This window comes from Pollachius pollachius (genome assembly GCF_949987615.1).
Source record: "Pollachius pollachius genome assembly, chromosome: 5".
Classification (NCBI taxonomy): domain Eukaryota; kingdom Metazoa; phylum Chordata; class Actinopteri; order Gadiformes; family Gadidae; genus Pollachius; species Pollachius pollachius.
In genome coordinates this window covers 8,385,662-8,410,601 of record NC_136938.1, presented here as the reverse complement: position 1 = coordinate 8,410,601, position 24,940 = coordinate 8,385,662, and the positions used below count along the sequence as shown (strand labels likewise).

Sequence of the window (24,940 nt, the reverse complement as noted above, 5' to 3'; positions counted from 1 at the left end):
ATAGCTGAGTTGTGTAAAGGGTGGAGGAGCTATTTATACTTAATAGAAAAGTTCTGGACATGGATGATGAGATTACTTATTCTAAGTTGCAGTGTGTATAGGTTGGAGGAGTTTCTGCATTAAGACTGGGAGTTGTGCTATGGAGGAGGTTATTTATTAATGGAGTTGTGTACATGGTGGAGGAGTAGATGTTCTAATAGTGGAGTTATCTCCATGGTGGAGGAGTAGATGTTCTAATAGTGGAGTTATCTACATGGTGGAGGAGTAGATGTTCTAATAGTGGAGTTATCTCCATGGTGGAGGAGTAGATGTTCTAATAGTGGAGTTATCTACATGGTGGAGGAGTAGATGTTCTAATAGTGGAGTTATCTCCATGGTGGAGGAGTAGATGTTCTAATAGTGGAGTTATCTACATGGTGGAGGAGTAGATGTTCTAATAGTGGAGTTATCTCCATGGTGGAGGAGTTTCCAAAAAAAACCCCATCAAACTCAAAACACAGGGCTTTCATTTTTATTTAATTGCAGTTTAATGAGACATTTTTTTAAATACAATTTTAAAAATGAATACAAACTAAAACGTACACACAGGACGTTATTTTAGTATATAGTTCATACACTTTATACTATAAACTTTAGCATGAAAGTGTATAGTATAACGTACACCAAGGATATCATATAGCATAGTATAGTATACTAGTACATGACATAGTTATAGAATACCAATCTACGCCCCATGGGGTGGTCTTCTTTAGGTCCTCCGTGCTCTCCTGGTTCCCTAGGCTGTCTTCTGTGTGAGTGTGAAGTGTAGTGTTGTGTAGGAACTTGCAATATCGTGTGTGTGTGTCGGTTTGTTTGTGTGTGTTGTGTAGTCTACTCTACTGTGTCGTGTATTGTATCTGTATCAGAGTGGGTCTGTAGTCTAATGGGTATTGGGTTGTGTGTAGGGTGTGTGTATCAGAGTGTATCTTGAGTGAGGCCGAGAGCTTGGACGACATCCACACTCAGTCCAGTCTTCAGAGTCCTCCTCACTACACACACACACACACACACACACACACACACACACACACACACAATTTAGCAATAAAACCATAGTACTCCTCATCATGTGACCAATAGCAACCAGATAAGACATCACATGACCATCATGACCTGTGACATCATAAGATAACGACCACCGACATCATTATCGCTGGGTCAGTCAGCCAATGAGAGAAGAGCAGAGGACTCACATGACTTCCTGTTGAGGCGGGAGCGTTTGCGTGTCTTGGGGCTGGCCGGGCGCTCTGAGGGTTTCTGGGTAACGGACTTCACGAGCTGATCCATGATCTCATCCGTGGCGTCGTCTTGACCACCGACGATGATGTCATCCTTGGATACCGGAGACTGGGATGGACTCGCTCTGCCTTGACCTGCAACAAGAAATAACCTTGTTAGATGTAAATCAATGTATATGTGTGCATGCGTAAGTGTATGTGTGTATGTGTGTGACTGTGTTTACGTGTTCCTCTTGAGCGTCTCAGAGTCTGGGGGTCGGAGGTCATCAGGAGGTTAGTCATGTTATCATGCTCCTCCTCCCCCTGCTCTTGCCCCACCACCTTGTCCTCGTTGGCCTCCTGGGAAGGCACCGCCCCCGAGAACTTCTCAGTCTAGACAGAGAGAGAGAGAGAGAGACAGTCAGAGAGAGAGAGAGAGAGAGAGACAGTCGGAGAGAGAGAGAGAGAGAGACACAGTCAGAGAGAGACAGAGAGACACAGTCAGAGAGAGACAGAGAGACACAGTCAGAGAGAGAGAGAGAGACAGTCAGAGAGAGAGAGAGAGACAGAGACAGAGAGACAGTCAGAGAGAGAGAGACAGAGACAGAGAGATAGAGAGAGAGAGACAGAGACAGAAACAGACAGACGGAGAGACAGAGAAAAAGAGAGACAAACAGTTAGAGAGACAGAGAGAGAGAGAGACACAGTAAGAGAGAGATCAACTAGATAATAAACATCTCAGAAATAAACAAACCGACATGTCTGGTAGGAGAAACACACGCACGCACGCACGCACGCACACACGCACACACGCACACACGCACACACACACACACACACACACACACACACACACACACACACACACACACACACAAATATATGTGAGACGGACTGCTAAGCTCTCCTGGCGTCTTCTCATCATATTTTGGTCTCCAGATTGTATCTTTATATCTTTGTCTAACCCCAAACACTTAGTTACACTGTTATATATAAGGTGAGGTAAAGTATAGTAGTGGTAATACTTTAAAATATAGGTTGACTACTACTAGTAGTATTAGTATACTAGTCGTTGCTGCTATTTAAAGGTTAACTATTAGTAGTAGTAGTATAGTCATTATAGTAGTATAATTAGATATTTACTACTCCTAGTAGCAGTATATTAGTAGTTATACTATAATACAAAAGGTTAATTACTACTAGTATAGTAGTAAATTAGCAGGTATACTGTACTATATAAATGTTAACTATTACTTGTAATAGCATGGCAGTAGTTTGAATGTAATGTAACTCTGCTAGTAGTAGTTCAACTACATATTCATAAAGCACTACTAATACTGCAATATAAAGGTTAACTTGTGCCGTTTAGTGTTAAGCTGTAGTTACAATGTAATATTAAGGTTACACTATGGTTTTCCCATCCCTGAACATAAGAAGAGATGCTGCCGTCATCTCATATATCCAAACGCTAAATATATTATTCAATATATTTATCACACTGGTTGTTGAAAACTCAATTCAGATCAAGGTCAATTCAGCCTTCTGGACTTGTTTCTGAGGCGGTTTAGTCTAACTGGTAGAGCGGGTCATATTGTCAGGGGTGTGTTTTAACTACTACTAGTAGTAAAGTAGTATAGCGGTAGTTATTCGGTTTAGGGTTAGGGTTAGTACTGTACTATAGTGTGTACCTCTGTGATCATCATCCCTCTGGTCTTGGTGCGCTGGCGGTGGGCAGCTCTCTTGCATCTTTGGGTAAGCAGGCGTTCCCTCGTGGTCCGGTACTCCAGGCTGAACTCACTCAGGACCCCACAGAACCGGGTGACGGCCACATCACGCACACCGTGAGACGGCTGGCCCAGAAACAACAAGAAGGAGTGGAACCTGCAACAAAAAGTCACTAAGTGTGAGAGAGCGTGTGTGTGAGAGAGAGTCTGTGAGAGTTTGAGTGTGTGTCAGAGTTCGAGTTTGTGTGAGAGTTGGAGTGTGTGTGAGAGTTTGAGTGTGTGTGAGAGTGAGAGTGTGAGAGTTTGAGCGTGAGAGGTCGAGTGTGTGTGAGAGTGACAGTTTGAGCGTGAGAGGTCGAGTGTGTGTGAGAGTGAGAGTTTGAGAGTGAGAGTGTATGTGAGAGTTCGAGTGTGTGAGAGAGTTTGAGTGTGTGAGAGAGTTCGAGTGTGTGAGAGAGTTCGAGTGTGTGAGAGAGTTCGAGTGTGTGAGAGAGAGTTTGTGAGAGAGTTTGAGTGTGTGAGAGTTCAAGTGTCTGAGAGAGTGAGAGAGTGAGTGAGTGAGAGAGTAGTTGACCTGTTGATGACCCTCCTGTGCACTACTTTGAGGATCACGATCCTGTGACTGCAGTCCTTAAGGAAGTCGCTCATCTTGTTCCTGAGGACAGCTTTGGTCTCGTGTTTGGAGACAAGCTTCAGGTTCTCCCAGGATGCCTTGCACTTCCTCTCCAGTACCACTAAGCTGTCTGCCAGTTGCTCAAAGTCCACCTGCGGGAGGCCACATCAGGGGAGGAGAGTGGAAACAAAGGAGTCAGGAGACATGGTGGACAGGAGATATAGCATTCTTCCTGATTGTCTTTTGAATACATTTGGTATCAAAGGCTTGGTGCATCTCTGCTTTGATCAAACAGAAAGTGAAGGCATCTCAGAGTACACATCAGAGGACTAGGCGTAGGTGTGGAGGGTTAGGGTTAGGTACTAGGTAAGGGTTTAAGGTTACCTTAGCAGACCTGGTGATGGCTGGGATCTCAGAGTACACATCAGAGGACTAGGCGTAGGTGTGGAGGGTTAGGGTTAGGTACTAGGTAAGGGTTTAAGGTTACCTTAGCAGACCTGGTGATGGCTGGGATCTCAGAGTACACATCAGAGGACTCCGGGTAGGTGTCCAGTATCTGGCAGCAGACATGGTGCAGCAGAGTCTGCCTCTGAACCGTGTCCTTCACCTCAGACACCTTCTCTAGGTAGGACAGCTCGAACCCTGGAGCCTGAACACACACGCACACGTATATGCACACGCACACATATATAGACACGCGCGCGCACACACACACACACACACACAGCGGATCAGAGATTTGATCTGTGTCTTTAGACAACAAGCAACTGAACCTGACCTCCAGGGGGGGGGGGGGTTGAGAGGGAGGAAAGAGGGAGGAGAGATGAGAGGAGGAGTTAGGAGGAGTTGGAAAGAGAGAGGAGACATGAGAGAAGGCGAAACAACAGGAGGAGATAGGAAGAGTTGGGAGGGGAGAGAGAGGAGGCATGAAAGGAAGATACATCATAGGGGTTAGGAGGAGAGACAGGAGAATGAGAGGAGGAGACATAAGAAAAGGAATTACGAGGAGTAAGGAGTAGAAAGCGGTAGAGAGAGGGGCGAGGTTAGAGAGGAGACAGGAGGAGTTAGGAGAGGAAATTTGCGCGACAATCACTCGTGCTTGTATGTTTTTAATCTAGCTGTGTTAGGAATAACCAGCAAAACAAGTCTGAAATTCAATATTGTAGGACGTCGAAATTATTTAAAATATACGCGTGTATTTGCATGTGAAATTTCACGCGCTTTCTGTGTATTTGAAAGCGACAGTTCATGTCCTTTGTGTGCATTTGCAACAAAGAAAATGTGTTTGTGCGCGTGTGTGTTACAGAGTGAGATTGTGTGTGTGTGTGTGTGTGTGTGTGTGTGTGTGTGTGTGTGTGTGTGTGTGTGTGTGTGTGTGTGTGTGTGTGTGTGTGTGTACGTTTGAGCTGTTGAGGAAGTTTCCTATGGCCAGCAGAGCAGCCAGGATCCTCCTGAACGTCTCGTTCTTGCTGAGCTGATCCATGCCGAGCTTCAGGTCGAACAGAGGCTCCGCGATGTCCTGCAGGAGGAGCAGAAGAGGGCCGCTCTAGTCTTTAGGGTGTCTATACATACATAGATATAAATAAATATACATGGAAGTCAACTACAGTAGTCAAGTAACTACTACTAAAGAAAAAGAACAGAGGTTTAGTAGTCAACTTTATTGCCGCCACATCATTCACGCTTTGAATGTAAAGTGAGTTTAATTGGCTACATTCACAATTCACAATGTTAAGTATGTGTTTAAGGCTACATTCAAATTTTAAATGTTTAAAATGTGTTGTAGGCTAAATTTACCTTTTTAAATGTGTGATTTACATTTGTTTTCCTCCCATTAATTTTTTTTTTTAAATAGACCATTAATATTTTAAAAGTGTTCTAGGCAACATTTACATCTTAAAAAGTGCTACAGGCCACATTTACATCTTTAAATGGGTCATAGGCTTCATTTGAAATATTGCGGCATGGAAGGCAAGATAAATAATGCTGATCTTAAATTCAAACTACCTGTGATCAAATACGATGTGTCTTGTTTAACATTCTACAAGTAAATGCTATAAGGAACAAGATATTGTAAAAAGAGCTGGTTCATAAAGATGAGGGACCTTGAAATAAAATATAACCAGCCAACAGTAAAGCAGCTCTGACCGAAACAATGTGTCGAGCAAACATTTTAATATCGCAAAAACCTTTTTAAGCCTGAGGGAGTTGAAAAAGTTGCTATACAAATAAAAGGTCAATGAGTCTAAATGGTAAGAGATTCAGCGATTCAAGGCCAATAAAGGAGGATGTTCATCACATTACTATGCAGACAGGCCCCTGCCAGAACTCCAAGGGCACACAGCTATAAAATATTGGTTGTGCCAAACTCTTCATTTCCATTGTCTAGTGTGCTCTTCGTCACCAAGCATTTGGTAAGACTCACCAAAAACGTGTCGACTAATAAATCAACATCCAACAGAATGTACACTAACGCACTAACTATCCACAAACGTGTAGACTAACACACTTAGTATCCAAAAAAATGTGTAGTCTCACCCATTAACAATAACATCCAACGTGTAGAGTAACCCATTAACTACACAACAACATGTAGACTAACCCACTAACATCCGACAACATATAGACTAACCCTCTTACTATCCAACATAATGTCGACTAACCAATCAACATCCATCATGTAGACTAACAATATAACATCCGGTGGTGTTGAATAAAACAGGCATTAAATAAAGAAATGATAGGCCTGTCTCAAATAAAAGGCGCGGTCTATAAGATCAAAGCAGATAGCTTTAGGGTATTTATATGACCTGTATATATGATGTATATAGATGTATACCTTCTCTGTCGCTTCATAGTTGAGTTTGAAGGACCAGAGCTGTAGCCGCGGGGCCAGAGCACTGATGGAAGCTAGCGTTAGCAGGAACTGTTCAGCGCTGCCAAGCGGGACGTCTGGATTGGCCAACTGGGCTTCCTGGATCCTCAGCTTCTCCTCTTCGGTGGGAATCATTGTCAGGATCTTCTGCACAGCGAGAGAGAAGAAAACCCATGAGATCGACAGACTCCTTACTGCTAGTAGCTAGCACAGTGCTAACCTCTGGTACTAACCAATCGCTAGTAGCTAGCAGAGTGCTATCCTCTGGTATTCACCTCACTGCTAGTAGCAGGCAGAACGTTACTGTAACTAGCACACTGGTAACATCTGTTACTGACCTCATCGCTAGTAGCTAGCAAACTGTTGTCCCTCTAGTACTAAACTCACAGCTAGTAGCTAGCACATTGGTAACCTCTGCTATTAACCTCACCGCTAGTAGTAGGTAGAACATTATTGTAACTAGCACAATGCCAACATCTGTTACTGACCTCATCGCTAGTAGCTAGCAAATTGTTGTCCCTCTAGTGCTAACCTAACCGCTAGTAGCTAGCACAGTGCTTACCTCGATTACTAATATAACGGCTAGTAGCTAGCATCCTGCAAACACATATTAGCTTGCAAACTGCTAATAGCTAGCAAAATGCTACTAACCTCGCCGCTAGTAGTTAGAGAAAGTGCAGGTTGCCAGAATTCAGCGAAAAAAAAGTAAATTACATGTTCCCTGTGACATTTATGAAGAAGCCATAATTTCCCATAATAAGGCAGCAGAACAATAACTCATCTCTAAAGTCAGGCTTTAATATGGCTGTATGAAACCCTTATTGAAGGATTTAAGTTTGGATAAAGAGACTAACTATAGACTTACCCTAACACTGACCCTAATGAGTACTCAAGTCCTCTGGAGCAGGCTGACAACACAAAACATAGGGACGCTTGTAACGCCTCAACTCAGAAGACCCGTTTTAACAATACTTATTTTTACCAGGCTTTCAACCAACACTTTATCAATGCTGCCTCAGTTACACAAATCCGTTTCATTCTTGTAAATCCTATTTGAATCTCTGTTGATTATGTAATGGATAATCACCGAGAGGCAGGGCAATATACAGTTCGATATGACGGCTCGTGGTAACCTTCCCCGAGCCGGGCCTTTCTAATTGTTTGTTGCCCTGCCTTGAGGTGATTATCCCGCTCTTTCACTCGGTGAAAACCTTGATAGCAAAGGCTCTTGCCTTTTTCATGTTTGATTCAAGGGCCCAGTCTTCAATTGTACGCAGCTCCTCATCTGTCAGATCTCGGAAACGGGCACCCTGGGCCCTGTCTTTTGCTTTGCACTTGCACACCTATGCATTGCACTGCCGGTGTAATCTTCTGCTTCTTTTCATATTTGGGGTACTTGGGTAGCTAGTTTGTACTTTTTGACTGAATCCACAGAATCTATAAACTGACGAATCACTTGCAAAGAGTCCGGACAATAATGGAGAAAAGCATATAAGGAACATGGTAATGCTCTTAAGGTGAAGTAGTTTAATCCTAGGCTGATGCCGCCAGTTCGTACCTCTATTCCCTCCTTGCTGATGGCAAATTCATCAAAGGTCAGGATGGCAGCCTTGATGACGTGAACGGCAGGGAGCACCTTCATCCCAATGTTCAGGGCGTTGCTCCTCTTTGGGTCGAGGACCAGAATCTCAGACTTCTTCACCTCCACTCCCTTCTGAAGTGGTTCATAGAGGAGTGAATGAAGAGAGAAGCAGCAACACATAATACAGGAACATTCCAACAATAACTAGAAACATCCATGAAGAACTACAAAAATATAACTACAGAATATAACTAGACAATAACTAGAAACATGTACAATCATTAGAAACATTTATCAGTAAGTAGAAACATCCAACAATTATTCGAGAAACCTCCAAGAAGAACTAGAAACATCCACAATAACAGAAACATCCAACAATAACTAGGGATAAACCCAACAATAAGTACAAACATCTGATGCTTACTAGAGAAATCTCCAAGAATAACTAGAAAAATCCAACAATAACTACAAACATTAACTAGAGAGAAACGACCACCAATAGCAAGAAACATTAACTAGCGAGAAACAGCCAACATTACTAGAAAGAGACATCCCACAATACATCCCACAATAACTAGAACCATCCACCAATAACTGCAAACATCCTACAGTAACTAGAGACATTAATGAACAAGATACATCCCACAATAACTAGAACCATCCACCAATAACTGCAAACATCCTACAGTAACTAGAGACATTAATGAACAAGATACATCCCACAATAACTAGAACCATCCACCAATAACTGCAAACATCCTACAGTTACTAGAGACATTAATGAACAAGATACATCCCACAATAACTAGAACCATCCACCACTAACAAACTCAAAGAGTTAACAACCAATCAAAGAGGTCAGTTACCTTGGCGATGGACAGCTCCTTTGCCTTGGATTCAAACAGGTGCTCTAGTTTGGCCGAGTCCACCACTACCTTATCCAGGGACGCCCAGACCGTCCCACGGCCAAATTTACACTTCAGTCCGCGGTCGAGCCCTTCGGCCTGTTTTAGCTCCTTCCAGAACAGCTTCACTGTCTTCCTCTTCATCACAGCAGAAACGCCACCCTGCCGAGGAGGAGGTGGGCCTCCCAGACCAGGGGCAGGAGGAGGAGGAGGAGGGGGAGGTGGGCCTCCCAGACCAGGTAGAGGAGGAGGAGGAGGAGGAGGAGGAGGAGGTGGGCCTCCGAGACCTGGTAGAGGAGGAGGTGGGGGTGGGCCTCCTCCACCAGGTAGTGGAGGAGGTGGAGGAGGACCCCCGAGGTTACCTGCCTTGTGGGAGTCGAAGGTGTCCATGTCCAAGACGTCGAGGTCCTCGTCCTCAAGGAGGTCGGAGAAGTCCATGTCTTTGATGCGGAGGTCTGCCGGGCGGGGCCGCAGTTCACCAGCGTCCAGCGGGGAGGGAGAGGTGGGCCCTGGGGCAATGATGAGGGGGTGGCCCTCAGTGCTGATGCTGCACTGGGGACGGAGTCTGGACAGAGCCTCCTTCGTGGAGCCCTTCAAGCCCTCTAGTTCTGCCCGCTTGGAGGAGGAGCTGTCGCTGGGGGAGGGGGACGTGGTCTCTAGGATGGACAGACGCTGGGGCAGCCGTCCGATAGGTTTACCAGCCTTCACCTCCCCAGAGACCTGCTCTTCCTTGGAGAACAGAGTCTTCTGCTGCTCCACGACACTACCCTTGAGGACAGGCCGGTCCGCGCGGCCCTCGGCCTCCTCTGTCACAGGGGAGAAAGCACCTTCCTCAAACTGATTGTCTTTACACAGAGCTGGAACACACACACACACAAATGAGATACAACATTAAATATAGACTGTAAACTGTTTTTAGGTGAGTAAGGTTAAGATAAGGCAATGTCAAGGAAAGAAAGGGTAAACATAAGGTAAAGATAAGGTAAACATAAGGTAATGTAAGGTAAAGATTGGTTAACGGTAAGGTAAATAGTATGTTAACGTAAGGATAAGGTAATGGTAAGGGGAGGATAACGTCATGGTAAGGCAAAGATCTGTTAATGGTAAGGTAAAGTTAAGGTAATGGTAAGGCCAATATACGGTAATAATAAGGAAATGGTACGGTAAAGATAAGTTAATGTTATGGTGATGGTAAGGTAAAAAAAAGGTAATGAAATAGCAAAGTAATACGGTAATGGTAATGTACAGATAAGGTCAGACTTGTCCCGATAGGGGTGGTGTTTGCACTAGGAGTACGTAGTACTAGTGTAGTATTTATAACTTCATAAACATCATTTAGCATTTAGATGAGAGTTCACCTTTGACCTCAGCGGGCGATGGGGGCGTGGCTACCACCTGAACAGGTGATGGGGGAGTGGTTATGACCTCAGCGGCCGATGGGGGCGTGGCTACCACCTCAACAGTTGATGGGGGAGTGGTTATGACCTCAGCGGGCGGTGGGGGCGTGGCTACGGCAGGCATAGGGGTTGTTTTGTGCATGGAGCATCTCTTTTTCCACTGAGCTGCAGCCAGGCTTAGCACCACGGAGGGGCTGGTGGATCACACACATCACACACCATTATGTCATAGACATCACACACCATTGCATCACTTACATTTAGGTTATTTAGCAGGTGCTTTTATCCAAAGAGACTTACAACGGTTCACACACCGACGGCGGAGTCAGCCATGCAAGGCGACAGCCGTCTCGTCGGGAGCAGTTAGGGTTGCTCGGGGAAACTGCGACACTCAGCTAGGAGGAGCCGGGGATCGAACAAGCAACCTTCCGGTTCCAAGTCAACCCGCTCTACCTCCTGAGCGAAGCCAACCCCACATCATAGACATCACACACAGTTAGATCATACACATAACCCGACATTAGATCATACATATCAAACGCTCATGCACATTATACCAAGTAGTAACACCAAACCAAACCCCGATCAAACCAAACCAAATCAGCAGTGCTCAAACCAAACCGCGATCCAACCAAACCAAGGCCACACCAGCACCGTAACAAAGGGCGCACGCACACACACAAACACACACACACACAATTACCACCACGTTGGAAAATGGGTCACAATGATTGTTATGACCTTAATTAGTATATTATAATGATATTATTATACCTACACATTATATTATTAAATTATATTATTATTAATGTATTGCATTACTTTTAGTAATACTGTGTAATGTAGTATTATTTTATTATTTATATATATTTATTTATTATGTTATTATTTTAACATATTATATTATTATGTTATTGCGATTCTGATGGATCAAAGTTCAAGAAGCAATCATCACAACCAAACGGCTGCAGAACCCCACCACCAGGCGCAGTCGGCTTAGGAACCTGAGTACTTACTCAAACTTCCTCAGGACGGGCTTGTCCAGATTCATACAAACCTCCTGGACGCTACAAACATCGTCGATATTATCAGCATTATTGTGGTGCACATGCACACATTAGTTATGTATGTATAGGAGTATGATTAACCTGATATGGTCCAACTGTCATATTAACATACTGTTCATATAATGTATATATATTAACATACGCTGAGACATATCAAATATGTCATGACATATATGTATGTTATTAAATTACTGTTAAAATAACTATTTAAATACTGATTACCATGTTTACATGGCCACCAAGGTAATCAGAGTACTCAACAACACTTTAGGTAATGAAGATTTTTCAATATTTTCAGAACTATCTTCTCCTCTTTGGTCCGTCATTGAACAGCATGTCGTCTTATGTCTAGAATGTGTACAGCATGTCCAGTGAACAGGCACTTGTTTTTTCAGGAGGCTATGATGTGAATCTCAGACTTTTATGACAGTACATGATGAAGTTCTATAGGTATTTTACTGGCCTGGAGGGGTTGATATGTTATCAAATCTACTAAATGTCAGCTGCAGTCAAATCATCACACTTCCCCCCTCAAAACGTCACTTCGTTCTTTATGATTACGAACAAGCAAACATATTAATCAACGTCTCCCATTCAATGACTTTTAAAGAATAACAATAAAAAAAAGGAATAATCCATATTAGACCGTTTTTTGATCATTCAAACAAAATTAGTGTAAACACAGGATTGCATATTTCCCTTCTCTTCAGCTGCCAAATAAGGATTTTTGGCCGCAATAATCCGAAAAAACTGTCCGGACTGATGATTGTATTGATGAATATTTGACTCACTTAATGCGCCGGTCTTCTGACGAGTCTTCAGGACTGGACCGAGGTGACAGTTCCGGACCAGACACACTACACGCACACACATACAAAAAGTGTTACGGTTAAAGACTACAGCCTAGCTATGGGTCCTTGGGGAATAATTTGATATGCAGCAAGATACAAAGTTCAATAATTATATTAAGAAAGCATGTCTTAACCCCTACCTGCTCCTTTATGACCTCTCTCTGTTTTCACTGTCCAACCCCTAGCTGTGCCTTAATGACCCATCTCTATTTACTGTGTACCCTACCCCTTCCTAAACCCCTCGCTAAACTCTACTTCCTCCATAACGACCTGTCTCTGTACTGTCTAACCCCTACCTGCTCCTTAACGACCTGTCTCTGTACTGTCTAACCCCGACCTCCTCCTTAATGACCTGTCTCTGTACTGTCTAACCCCGACCTCCTCCTTAATGACCTGTCTCAGTACTGTCTAACCCCGACCTCCTCCTTAATGACCTGTCTCAGTACTGTCTAACCCCGACCTCCTCCTTAATGACCTGTCTCAGTACTGTCTAACCCCGACCTCCTCCTTAATGACCTGTCTCAGTACTCTCTAAGCCCTACATGTTCCTTAATGACCTGTCTCAGTACTGTCCAACCCCGACCTCCTCCTTAATGACCTGTCTCAGTACTCTCTAAGCCCTACATGTTCCTTAATGACCTGTCTCAGTACTGTCTAACCCCGACCTCCTCCTTAATGACCTGTCTCAGTACTGTCTAACCCCGACCTCCACCTTAATGACCTGTCTCAGTACTGTCTAACCCCGACCTCCTCCTTAATGACCTGTCTCAGTACTCTCTAAGCCCTACACGTTCCTTAATGACCTGTCTCAGTACTCTCTAAGCCCTACATGTTCCTTAATGACCTGTCTCAGTACTCTCTAAGCCCTACATGTTCCTTAATGACCTGTCTCAGCACTCTCTAACCCCTACAAGCTCCCTAGCTAGCTAGTCATTCGCTGTGTGTGTAACAGATGTCCACTAGAGTTAAGCTGGATGTCAGCTAGATGTTAGCTAGTTGTTAACCAGTCGTTAGCGAGATGTCCGCAAGGGTTTAGCCAGGTGTTAACTTTGGACCAGAAGTTGTCTAGATGTTAGCGAGGCGATAGCTAGCAGTTAGCCAGCATTTGGCTGGCATCTAGCAAAAGATGTCCGCCAGATCCTTTGCCATCAGAATGTAGACGTTAATCTACAGTCTGATTTGTGAGACTACAGGGCTGCAAGCTGTTTGCTAGGTGTTAGCTTTGTGGCGCTACAGACCTGCTAGTTTCAGAGTGTTGTTCTGAGACAGAGGCAGCCTTAGAGAAGAGCCTGGAGCGACGTGACTGCCCTGCAGACATTTTGTGGCTGAGAAAAGACCGGCCCCTTGTAGAAAACACACCACACCAGCAGAGTGACACATTGAGACAGACAGAGACAGAGAGAGGGAGAGGGAGAGAGACAGAAAAAGAGAGAGATCCAGGGAGGTACAGAAACAAAGACAGAGACACACAGAGTAGTGGTCACTGTTAGTGGGCAGCAAGTAAAGCCTCAGTTATGGTTCCACGTCGACGCAACGCATTGACCAAGCAGACGCTTCGACAAAGTCACAAAACTATTTTGGTTCTGCGTCGGGTTTTAGTGAGCGCACCAATCCCAGCCCTTGCTGCTGCGTCGATGCACAGTTACAGTTGTTGTTACAGTTTTTGGGAGGCGCACTTCAGGCCCTTGCGGTGGACACAAGGAGGGACGCAAGGATGTAATGGGTCCGTAAACCCCCTTGTGTTGTGGCGACGTGGAACCATAACTAAGCATTTATGGTGGCCAGTACTAGTTGGTGTTATTGAGGTCTCTCTGCAAGTTACACATGGTGGTCAGCAGGTGGCAGTAACAACAATCAACACTGGATTCACACACACACACACACACACACACACACACACACACACACACACACACACACACACACACACACACACACACACACACACACACACACACACACACACACACACAGGGTGGGAGGTGGCTTACGGGCTCTGGGGCGGGTCTTCCGGGGTGAAGGTGGGTGAGGCTGCAGTACCGTTGGTGGCCTGAAGGAGGGGCAGAGGAGATCCTCTCAGGGAGGAACTAGGGGAGGGGGTGCTGAGGTCAGAGGTAACGCTGCTCCTCTTGGTGGAGGAGATGTCGGAGGATGTGGGGGAGAGGAGGTCCGGGAGGTTCTGGGCCGAGGTGCGCCTGCTCCTCCTCCCCTCCTGGTCGCTGGAGACCTTGCGGCGCTCCTTGCGGAGCTGCGGTGAGAGGTCCTCTACGTCTCCGTCCTCGTACCTCAGAGCAGCCTGCAGGGGACGGCATTACGGTATCAGAGGTCACGGACCAACCTCTGCGGGAACACTTACTAACCCTGCGGGTACACCAACTAACCCTGCGGTACGCCAACTAACCCTGCGGGTACACCAACTAACCCTGCGGTACACCAACTAACCCTGCTGGTACACTAATGCTGCTGATAGACTAACTAACCTTTGCGGGTATACAAACTAACCCTGCTGGTAGACCAACGCTGCTGGTACGCTGCCAGGATTTAGACTGCCAGGGTTTAGAACTCAAGTTTAGGACCTCACGTTTTTATCCATTTAGGGTTTAGAGTCTAGACCACAAGGGCTTGGACCTCCCGTGTTTAGACCGGTAGGTTTTAGACCTTGGGTTTGGGGACCTGCTTAGTCCAGACCTCTGGGAAAATTAGACCACTAGAAATTCCAGGGATTAGACCACTAGGGTTCAGGGATGGGTCCTCCAGGGTTTTAACCTCTAGAATTAGGAAGTCTGGGGTCTAGGGCTAGGGCTTCTGGGGGGCTACCTCGTAGATGGTGAACTGTTGCCGGAGTTCCGGCTCAAGGCTTTTGTTGCCGGTGTGTTTCTGCATGATCCTCTCCATGCCGTGGCGCTCCAGGGAGTCTGTCACATCGTAGAAGGAGTCCTGGTCAGGAAGCGCTGCCACCGTCTGCAACAAACAGACTGGTTATACTGGCTGCACTGGGAACTGTCAGTTCGACCAGTCTTCTACCGGTGAACCCTGTGAGCTGCCCAGCAAAACCACGGTTTCCTACTGGTGGCCACTCTGAGCTGCCCAGTACGGCCAGAGTCTTCTACTGGTTGTCAATGGGAGCTTCCCTGGAAGTTAGACTGGCAGATATACTGGGAGTAACAGGGGTTATACTGGGAGATATACTGAGTTATGCTGTGAGTTAAACTGGGAGTTGTATTGAGAGTTATACTGGTTTTATTGAGAATTATTCTGGGAGTTAGACTAGGAGATATACTTGGAGGTACAGTAGGAATTATGATGAGTCATACTGGGAGACACACTGGGAGATATAATGGGAGTTAGAATGAGATTGAGTTACACCGGGAGATATACTGGGATTTTAGAGTGAACTGAGAGTTATACTTTGAAATATACTGGAAGATATACAGGAAAATGTACTGGGAGTAATAATAGGATTTGAACTGGTAGTTATAATGGGAGTTACACTTTTTATACTTAAACTATAAGAGATATGCTATGAGTATTACTGCCGGTTACACTTGGTGTTAAACCTGGAGTTAGACTGAGTTATACTGGGAGTACTGGTACCTTGTTGAGGAGTGTCATGGTGTAGATGAGGAGCTCGTTGTCAAAGCCGTTCTTCTCCTCCAGGATGTCCATCACATACCTAAAAGGCTCAACACCTAGGACACACACACACACACACACACACACACACACACCAAAATTAATATTACCGTTAACGCTGCAACGTTTCTGCATTTCCGAAAGATAGCCCACTGTACGGAAATACTGTATGTTTGTTACCAAAATAAGACGGAAAGACAGCCATTTAAAAAGCAAAGGGATAAGAAACCTCTCTTGTGGTCCACTGTGTTGACGGCTGTGATGAGCAGGGGACTGTTGGACTCGTTGTATTCTACGAACACGATGAGCAGCTTCAGGGCCGTCTTCACCACCAGGCGAGACTGACAACACATAGACACTGTCATAACGGCTCCGTCCACTAGGACTACGGTTCTCAAACTCGACCCTAATCACAGAACACTAGACCCTAACCCTTATGCAGAACACTAGACCCTAACCCTTATACAGAACACTAGACCCTAACCCTTATACAGAACACTAGACCCTAACCCCAACAGAGTACACTTGATCCTAACCCCAACACCCCTAACACAGAACACAAGACCCTAATCTTAACACATGCTGTTGTCATGGGAGGAAGGAGAACTCACCAGACTTCCTGTCAGAGTGTAGAGCCACTGGACGGTCTCATTGTGGCCAATCACCCCGTTCATCCCATCCACAAACAGCATGATCTGGCTCAGAGCTAGAGATAGACAGACGGACAGACGGCTTGATTCGGCTCAGGGCAACAGACAGACAGACAGACAGACGGCTTGATCCGGCTCAGGGCAACAGACAAACAGACAGCATGATCTGGCTCAGAGCTAGAGATAGACAGACAGACAGACAGTATGATCTTGCCCGGAGATAGACAGACGGACAGAGAGATCTGAGGATGTAGTCAGGGTAAGTGATACCTCTGATGTGATTAGGGTTAGTGATACCTCTGATGTAGTTAGGGTTAGTTAGTGATACCTCTGAGGATGTAGTTAGGGTTAGTGATACCTCTGAGGATGTAGTTAGGGTTAGTGATACCTCTGATGTAGTTAGGGTTAGTGATACCTCTGAGGATGTAGTTAGGGTTAGTGATACCTCTGATGTAGTTAGGGTTAGTGATACCTCTGAGGATGTAGTTAGGGTTAGTGATACCTCTGATGTAGTTAGGGTTAGTGATACCTCTGAGGATGTAGTTAGGGTTAGTTAGTGATACCTCTGAGGATGTAGTTAGGGTTAGTTAGTGATACCTCAGAGGATGTAGTTAGGGTTAGTGATACCTCTGAGGATGTAGTTAGGGTTAGTTAGTGATACCTCGGAGGATGTAGTTCTGATAGTTGTGGTCAGCTTCCGCTCCAACCTTGATGAAGCAGGTGAGCCCCTCTGAGACCACAAACTCTGGGACAAGATCCTCATCGTCCTGTGAAAACATCATCATCATCATCATTATCATCATCATCATCATCATCAACAACACCACCTAACCTGTGATGGTTCGCACCCCTTGCTTAGGGTGCCGGGGTTTGGTTCTACATCACAATCTTTACTAAGGTAGAGTAGACTAACAAGATCTTAATATTGTTACAAGATGTAACAAGTCTTTTTTTTTGCCTGAGAGGACACTTAAATAGGTCACAAGACATGGATGAACACGTTATTTATACCCCCGCAGAAGGCTGACGGGAAGCAGTAAACCACTTTAACGAGTGGGACAACAGGTTCCCAGTTACGATAGATATAGAGATAGAGATATCTTTATATAAATAGGTATACCTCTATATATATTGCCATTGTGTTCCTTTAAAGGGTTAGAGAATTAGAGAGAGCTTCATAGGCATGGGACTGCGGGTAGGGCGAGAGAAAGAGAGAGAGAAGCCTCTGTTCAGAGAAGAGATTTTCTTGCATAACACTTACAAATATCCTCCTTATGTTCTGAGGCGTTTGCCATTTAATAAATGGTTGTTGACAACAGATTACTTTTGCTAACCCCTGGCTCTAGAATAAAACCTCTAACCCCTAGTTCTAGACTCAAGAAGCAGGGGTTAGAGGTTTGTAGAAGTTCAGAATCGTAGAATATAGAATGTAGAATCTCAGTATTATTAGGCTGCATTATTTGACAGTTAGACTACTGGATTATTAGACTATAGACTACTTAACTATTATACTACTGTCCTAGAGTCCTAAAAAATACAATAAACTGTGTGTCTTGTGTATGAGACGCATCTTCATGCACGGAGAGTATGAGAGTCTTTATACAGTCTTTATCCGGTTTGAATAGAAGCGCAGCGCAGAGATTTTGTTTAAGGATATTCAAACTGAAAGCGTCGAACTGAAATCCTCATTGCCGTTATGATTGTGTCTGTCCCATCTGTCCAAAACCCAAATTTATTGAATGTCTCTTAAATCTCAGACTTTATGATGGGCTTTAAAATAAAACAAAAAATGCAATAAAAGTGGTGCTTTGTTGTGTCATCGACTCAAGAAAAGCAGGTCATCAGTTAAAGAGACACCTTCAAGTGGGTAGCCCGGTTGTGGTAGAGATGCAAATCACAGCCATACTTGGCTGCTGCACAGAGTCGAAACTAGTCGGGCCAGGCCAGTGTAGTTTAATGGAAAAATGGCAGTAGACTGCTAGCTTAGAGCTGTCTCAACTATTATACTACACTATCATACTTCTAGACTATGAGACGATTAGACTATATTATTAGACTATAACCTTTGCCACTCAGTCTTTTAAACTACATTAGTACATAAAACTATTATTCAACACTACTCGACTTCTAGTCGAGTAGTGTTGAGAGTAGTGTTGAGAGTAGACTAAATTATGAGACCTCACTACTTGCCGACAACTTTATAGTATTAGTAGTAATTTATACTACTAATAAACGATTAGCCTACATTACTAGACTATGCGATTACACTGTTAGATAATTGTACCACTAGAATACTAGCTTAGAGCCAGCCACACTGAGGACCATAGTAACAATGAATTATATCCGACAGGATGAGGTAGTATCGAAGCAGGAAGGACTTCCTGTCTCACCTGGAAGAGTTGCTTGAGAGAGAAGAGAGCGCGCCGGAGCTCCGGGCCTTGAGAGTTATACAGTTTCTCTATATGAAAACACACAGATATACACAGACACATCAATACACACTATACAGCTTCTCTGTAAAACATGACAGAGAGTCAAAATACACATCAATACAGCTTCTCTATATGAAAATACACAGAGATACACATCAAGACACATTATACAGCATTATACATTATAGAAAACACACACACACACACACACACACACACACACACACACACACACACACACACACACACACACACACACACACAGACACACACACACACACACACACACACACACACACACACACACCGCTAAGAGCAAGCAAAGGTCAAACAACAAAGTCACAATTCTTCTTTGTTTTGGCATCCCAATGTTGGAACGAGCTCCCTGTCGATGTCAGGAGACACTCACCAGCTTTCACAGGAGACTCAAGACTCACTTTTTCAGAGTTAACCTGGACTCTGCATAGCCTACTTCCTTACCCCCACCACCCCTTCTCCTCCTGAAAACAACCCTCTTACACACTTATTGTATGTTGTACGTCCTGGCACTAAATTTACACACTTATTGTATGTTGTATGTCCTGGCACTTGAAAATAGAACTAAGCATTGCGTAGCGTCTTATCCTAGCTATCTTTGTGGTAGAAGGGGAATGGGTTAACCTAGCAAGTGTAAGTGCTTGACACTTGTTATATGCACATCCTTACTGTACCGACAGCAATGTTGTTTTACTTTCTTCTGACAATTGTATGTCTTTGGATAAAAGCGTCTGCTAAATGCCCTAAACACAGGATATAGGTGTCAAGGGTCAAAGAAGGCTCCCAGTCAATGGCTGCTGACATCCTGTTCAGCGGAACACAGGTCTCTCTACAAGCTGTGAGAAAGCTCGAACTCATTCACAATGCTGCTGATAGTTTCTATCTACCACATATCTAGATCTTACTTCTCGTTATTTCTGCAACAAATGTCAAACTAATGTCTAGTATACATTTAATACATACATCTATTACTACCTTCTAGTTTCTATCTCCCAAATATCTAGAATTAACTTCTATTTTCTATCTAACACATATTAAGAACTAACTGCTAGTTTCCATCTATCACATATTTAGAACGAACTTTCAGAACAATCAGAACAGTTCTGTTTACTTTCATCACACGCAAGCACGCAGACATGCACGCACGCAGACATGCATGCATGCACGCATGCAGCACACACACACACACACATGGTGGCAGTTTACTATATAAATAAACTGCTGTTGTATTTGTAGTAATCGCGTGTGGTTCTGATGACCTCATGATATCTGAATCTGTTGTGTGTTTGGGTCACTAATAGAGCATGACTCAGACATCCGACAGCTGGACACACAACACTGCCAGTGTGTGATCCACCTCATGTGATTTGTACTGAGTGTGTCTTCTACAGCATGTGTTTTTAGTGAGTGTGTGTATACATGCATAGGTGTGTGCTAGTAGTGTGTGCAGCAGTGGGTAGTGTATGTAGTGTGTGTTAGTGGGTAATGTGTGTCACGTGTGTGACTCAGAGTTCGAAATAAACATGTTACATTCTACACTAATACCCAAAGAGCGAGACAAACGGGCAGACAGGTCAGCTATCCTATAGAGCCAGGAAGTTGTGCGATGTGCTGGCCGTGGTATTTCCTGTTTGTGCTAATGATGGTGAAGTAGCTTGTTTCTGCCGCCATGTCTTAGAAGATAAGAGCCTGCAATTCCCCCCACCACACTCAAACTCTTCCAAAGTAACTCCAACCAGCCATAACCATATCGCTTACTAATACTAATCATTCCCGGACAACAGAAGGGATACGTCCCCCTGCTGGCTCAAGCCCCGAGGCTGAGGAAGATTTAAACCACCGAAGGGGTGCGACTTGGCTTGACCAACCCAAAGCCCCTGTAAGCCCACACACGTACCCATACAACCTCCTACCATGGCAGCTAGACACTTTTTTTTTTGAGGCGGGTCTGATAAGAATCGGGCCCCAAAGGGTACTAACGTAGCCCTGAAATGAGCTACAAACTGAAACCGAAATAGCTAAGGACACGCCATCCTAAAACCAAGGCCCCTGCAGTAAACTAGGCCGTACTAGGTCCCATGTCCTGGAGAACTCTGTGGTACTCCGGTTCTTTGTAACTAGTCAGTCAGAGTCTGAGAAAGGCAAGTGCAGTCCTGTGTGTTTAGGGTTAGGTTAGTCAGCTTCCTACCTGGCGAACTGTTCCCTGTTGATGACGTTTCTATCATGCGAAACCGGGAGCCTTTGTACTTTGCTCCTCTCGCCTGTGTTTTGAGTTCTGCCTTTTTTCTGTCTTCCACTCTTGTGTTTATATTGCGGATAATTAATAAATGCCAAATGCATTTCACCTAAAAAACATTATCAGAGAGTGGGTCCCCTCAACCACCATCTTCGATGTGTTGTAAACAAAACACTGACACTGTGACAAAACACTTTTTCATACTTTTTCCGTCACCTTCTGCCTCCTACATGTGCTACCCAGGCACCACCCCTCGCCTAAAGTACACAAAGTATCTTCATTATGTGTCACATGTCTGATGAAGCTTATCTCCTGTTGTCTCTTGCATGTGTGAAAGGGCAACTTCTGATCATCTCCAAGCGTGATTCTCCAGAGTTTATCCGGAGTTCAGATGTGAAAGGCCTATAACTCTTCCAACCTAACCCTTGGTAACCCTTACACCCACAACCCTAAATAGCCCTGACCATACCTCCTTACTAAACCTAACCCCTCCCAACTTATCTTACCCTTAGCTTTACACTCAATAAATTCCATTAGACTAAAGCAAAAATATTCTGAGAATATGGGTTTGGGTTAGGTAGTAAGTCATGCTCTTTCAGATATTTTTCCATAATTGTAAGCGTAGTTACATCCAAGAAGGAAAGTAATTACCCAGAATGCAGTGTACCCGTACAGATAGCAGAGTCCGCAAAATCAGGATGGGCTTCTTTCCTTTTCTGGAGAGAGAGCGAAAGAGAAGAGAGAGAGAAGATTGTGGGAAAGAGAAAATGTTAGGCTATAAATGGAAAATTTAAGAAAAGGATTTTTCGTGGTGACATCATTGTACCACACACACGATCCCGGGAGAACTACATTTTCCTGCTGTGTCACTACTTCTAGACCCGTCTCACTGCTATGCTAGAACTTCCTCAATGCTGTAAGACCTTTCTCATTATTGTAAGACCTGTCTCACTACTGTAAGGCCAGTCTCAAATCTGTTAGGCCGGTCTCACTTCTGTTAGGCCGGTCTCATCACTCTGTTAGGCCGGTCTCACCACTCTGTTAGACCTGTCTCACCACTCTGTTAGAACTGTCTCACCACTCTGTTAGAACCGTCTCACTACTTTAAGACCAATTCACTGCTCTGTTTGACCTGTCTCACTGCACTGCAATTCCTGTCTCACTGCTCTGTGAGACTGGTCTTACTGCTGTTAGACCTGTCAAACTGTCGTTAGCACTGTCTCACTACTCTATTACACCGGTCTCACTGCCATTAGACCTGTCTCACTGCAATTAGACCTGTCTCAATACGTTAGAGCCGTCTCACTGCTTTTAGACCTGTCTCACTACCGTTAGACCCCTCCCACTATTCTGTAAAACCTGTCTGACTACTCTGTTAGAACTGTCTCACTGCTTTGTTGGACAGTGGTTGAATTTGATCCAGCAGTGAAACTGCGTGATTGGTTTATGAGGAAGGGGGTAAGTTACTCTATGTCCTGGTAGAAGTTCCCCAGGTCGTCTCTCTGCTCCGCCAGAGAACACTCCAGGTCCACATAGTTCCCCCTGGAAGACACCTGGAGGGTACTGTCCTCCACCTGGGACACAGACAGACAGACAGACGGACGGACGGACAGACAGACGGACCAGATCCAGTGAATATAGGTTTCATTGAAAAATTGGAAGCAAGTTAAAGAATCAACATTTTTACCAACAACATCTCCAGATAATGGCTAGTTACCTGTAGTTCACTCACAAGAAGACAAGGGCTTCAGATTTTATGACTAGATCAAATTAGATGATCAGAAAGCGACCTCCAGATGATGGTTTGTGACATGCATTTTCATCCTTGTATTGTATGTAGTATATGTTTCATACTGAATAGTCAACGAAGATAGTGATGAATGTTAGTAGGCGGGTAATCACAATATCCTAACTAGGACAACAAGCAAGTGCTATTTAAGACACTGGATAACTTGTCTTTTATTTTCACAAACTGTCTTACTGTGTCTTCTAGCTTCCTGTCATTATATCTGCTGTCAACAGCACTTCCTCCCTGTGTGTGTGCGTGTGTGTGTGCGTGTGTGTTTGCATGAAATTAGAAGGAAAAATGTGGGAAATGAGAAGGGAAAACTGAAACAAACAAAGACATGTGGATTCATGTTTAGATGATCATCATTGAAGCATTGACTCATCACCGCATATCTATCAAACCATCCTCCAGTTCTGAGCTAGGGGGTCGGACAGTAGTCCTGCCCCCTGACCCATCGGATCCAACAGTAGTCCCGATCAAACCGAGGTACAAGGGGGAGCAGAACAGTAGTTCTGATCTAAGAACTTGGTGCGGGGTTGGTTTTATTTGCACAGCTCGTTTCTCTTGCGAAATATGTGAGATATGATTAATACCCCCCCCCCCCCCCCCAACCCCCCGAAAAGTTCGCAGCAACGATGACTCGATGGTAGTTGGTAAATCAAAGCTATAAAGTTAAGTTATCAGGCGATAACAAAGTGAAAAGAGGGAAACATGTTGCCCTCTTCAGTAAGAGGCAACATGTTGTTATATGTATCTGCGGGACTGACACTCGGCAAATTCCGGACTCACCTTGAGAGGAGCCCCAAGAAGGCTCTGGATCCCCGCAATCAGCTCACTGAGCGCCAGGTTCTGGTCCAGGTCGATCTGAAGCGGTCTCCGCGGCTCGGGGAAGTTGGCGCACACGAAGGGGTCCGAGTCCTCCAGGTACTGGACCCTGCAAGTGACCGAAGCCATCTGGTCTACCTCCGCCAGGTGGGCTGACAGCATGCGCCGGTGTGGTGGGAGTTCCCCGTTGTTGCGAGGCTCGTCTGTCGCTGGAAGTTTGCTTCTGAAGGAGGAAGCAGCTCAAGAGACTGCCCCGGCGCTTACGTCACGGGTATGGAAAAAAGTTGACAGATCACAATTAGATTGTAAAGCTACTGGCTCTCCTTTTAATCCCTGAATGAATACTTATCTATATATATCATTAGACCCATAGGTATAAATTTATATATATATATATATGTATCCATATATATACCTATGTAGGTATATATATATTTATCCCAGAAAGGCTATTTATCTTGTATGCTATGAGGAAAAAGAGCTAGGGAGTTCATTTGAAGAAGTTTTACCCACTTCTGGGTGGCTAGGGTGGCACAGCGCCCTCTGGTGGCCCCGGGTAACGTAGGGCCCTTTGGTGGTCCTGGGAAGAGTTTTGGTCCCGGGTAACAAAGCCCCCTCTGGTAGTCCCGGGTGACACAGCGCTCTCTGGTGGTCGCGGTGTAACATGAATCACACTGAACAAACACACCCCTTCCGCTAGGTCTCTCTCGGAAGGAGAGCCAGTAGCTGTACAATCTAATTGTCATCCACAAGGCCCTGCCTGGCCTTGTGGATGACTCCGGTCGTTGGGTAGAAAGACAGGATAACCATCCAATCATTTCATTCAAAAGATCATTACCTACATTAGTTTATTTACCTCTGAGGGACCACTTGTTACTTGAGGATTAAGCTATACTCCAGACTCTTGATTATCCATATTTTTGTCGGAGCAATCTAAATTCAATATTATACAAATTATACAAACGTAGAAAACATTTAGTGATATGTATTCATGCTCCTTTTTTTTTTTTTTTTTTAGCAAAATAGATCTCCAGGCTGTCTGAGGGTTAGCTAGTAGTAGTATGAGTAC

General features: G+C 44.6%; 1 protein-coding gene across 5 annotated transcripts; it reads right to left on the bottom strand.

Moving 5' to 3' along the window:
* Positions 1 to 495: 495 nt before the first annotated feature.
* On the bottom strand, positions 496 to 24,070 carry fhod1 (formin homology 2 domain containing 1). 5 transcript variants are annotated; one of them, XM_079737139.1, is made up of 24 exons: positions 23,836 to 24,070; positions 22,725 to 22,831; positions 21,909 to 21,973; positions 18,944 to 19,011; positions 17,215 to 17,320; positions 16,515 to 16,609; positions 16,133 to 16,244; positions 15,865 to 15,959; positions 15,088 to 15,231; positions 14,262 to 14,566; positions 13,509 to 13,613; positions 12,211 to 12,276; positions 11,369 to 11,419; positions 10,314 to 10,546; positions 8,917 to 9,812; positions 8,027 to 8,182; positions 6,433 to 6,615; positions 4,993 to 5,112; positions 4,081 to 4,242; positions 3,555 to 3,745; positions 2,945 to 3,137; positions 1,502 to 1,649; positions 1,233 to 1,412; positions 496 to 1,028 (listed from the first exon to the last, which is right to left on the bottom strand). In XM_079737139.1, the coding sequence occupies exons 1-24, from the start codon at positions 24,031 to 24,033 to the stop codon at positions 955 to 957; spliced, it is 4,053 nt and encodes a 1,350-aa protein (XP_079593265.1). In that variant the 5' UTR covers positions 24,034 to 24,070; the 3' UTR covers positions 496 to 954. The 5 variants fall into 5 exon arrangements, with proteins under 5 accessions (XP_079593265.1, XP_079593267.1, XP_079593266.1 ...); XM_079737141.1 differs by having other exon boundaries at positions 8,917 to 9,761; XM_079737140.1 differs by lacking the exon at positions 11,369 to 11,419.
* Positions 24,071 to 24,940: the final 870 nt, after the last annotated feature.

Bases quoted from the DNA above. Each gene is read 5' to 3' on its own strand.
- fhod1 (XM_079737139.1), bottom strand. From the start codon at position 24,033: ATGCTGTCAGCCCACCTGGCGGAGGTAGACCAGATGGCTTCGGTCACT. The intron at 19,012-21,908 runs GTAATTACTTTC...GTTTTCATATAG, and splicing joins ACGGGTACACTGCATTCTGG to AGAAACTGTATAACTCTCAA. The intron at 10,547-11,368 runs GTAAGTACTCAG...GTGATCCACCAG, and splicing joins CCCGTCCTGAGGAAGTTTGA to CCCCTCCGTGGTGCTAAGCC.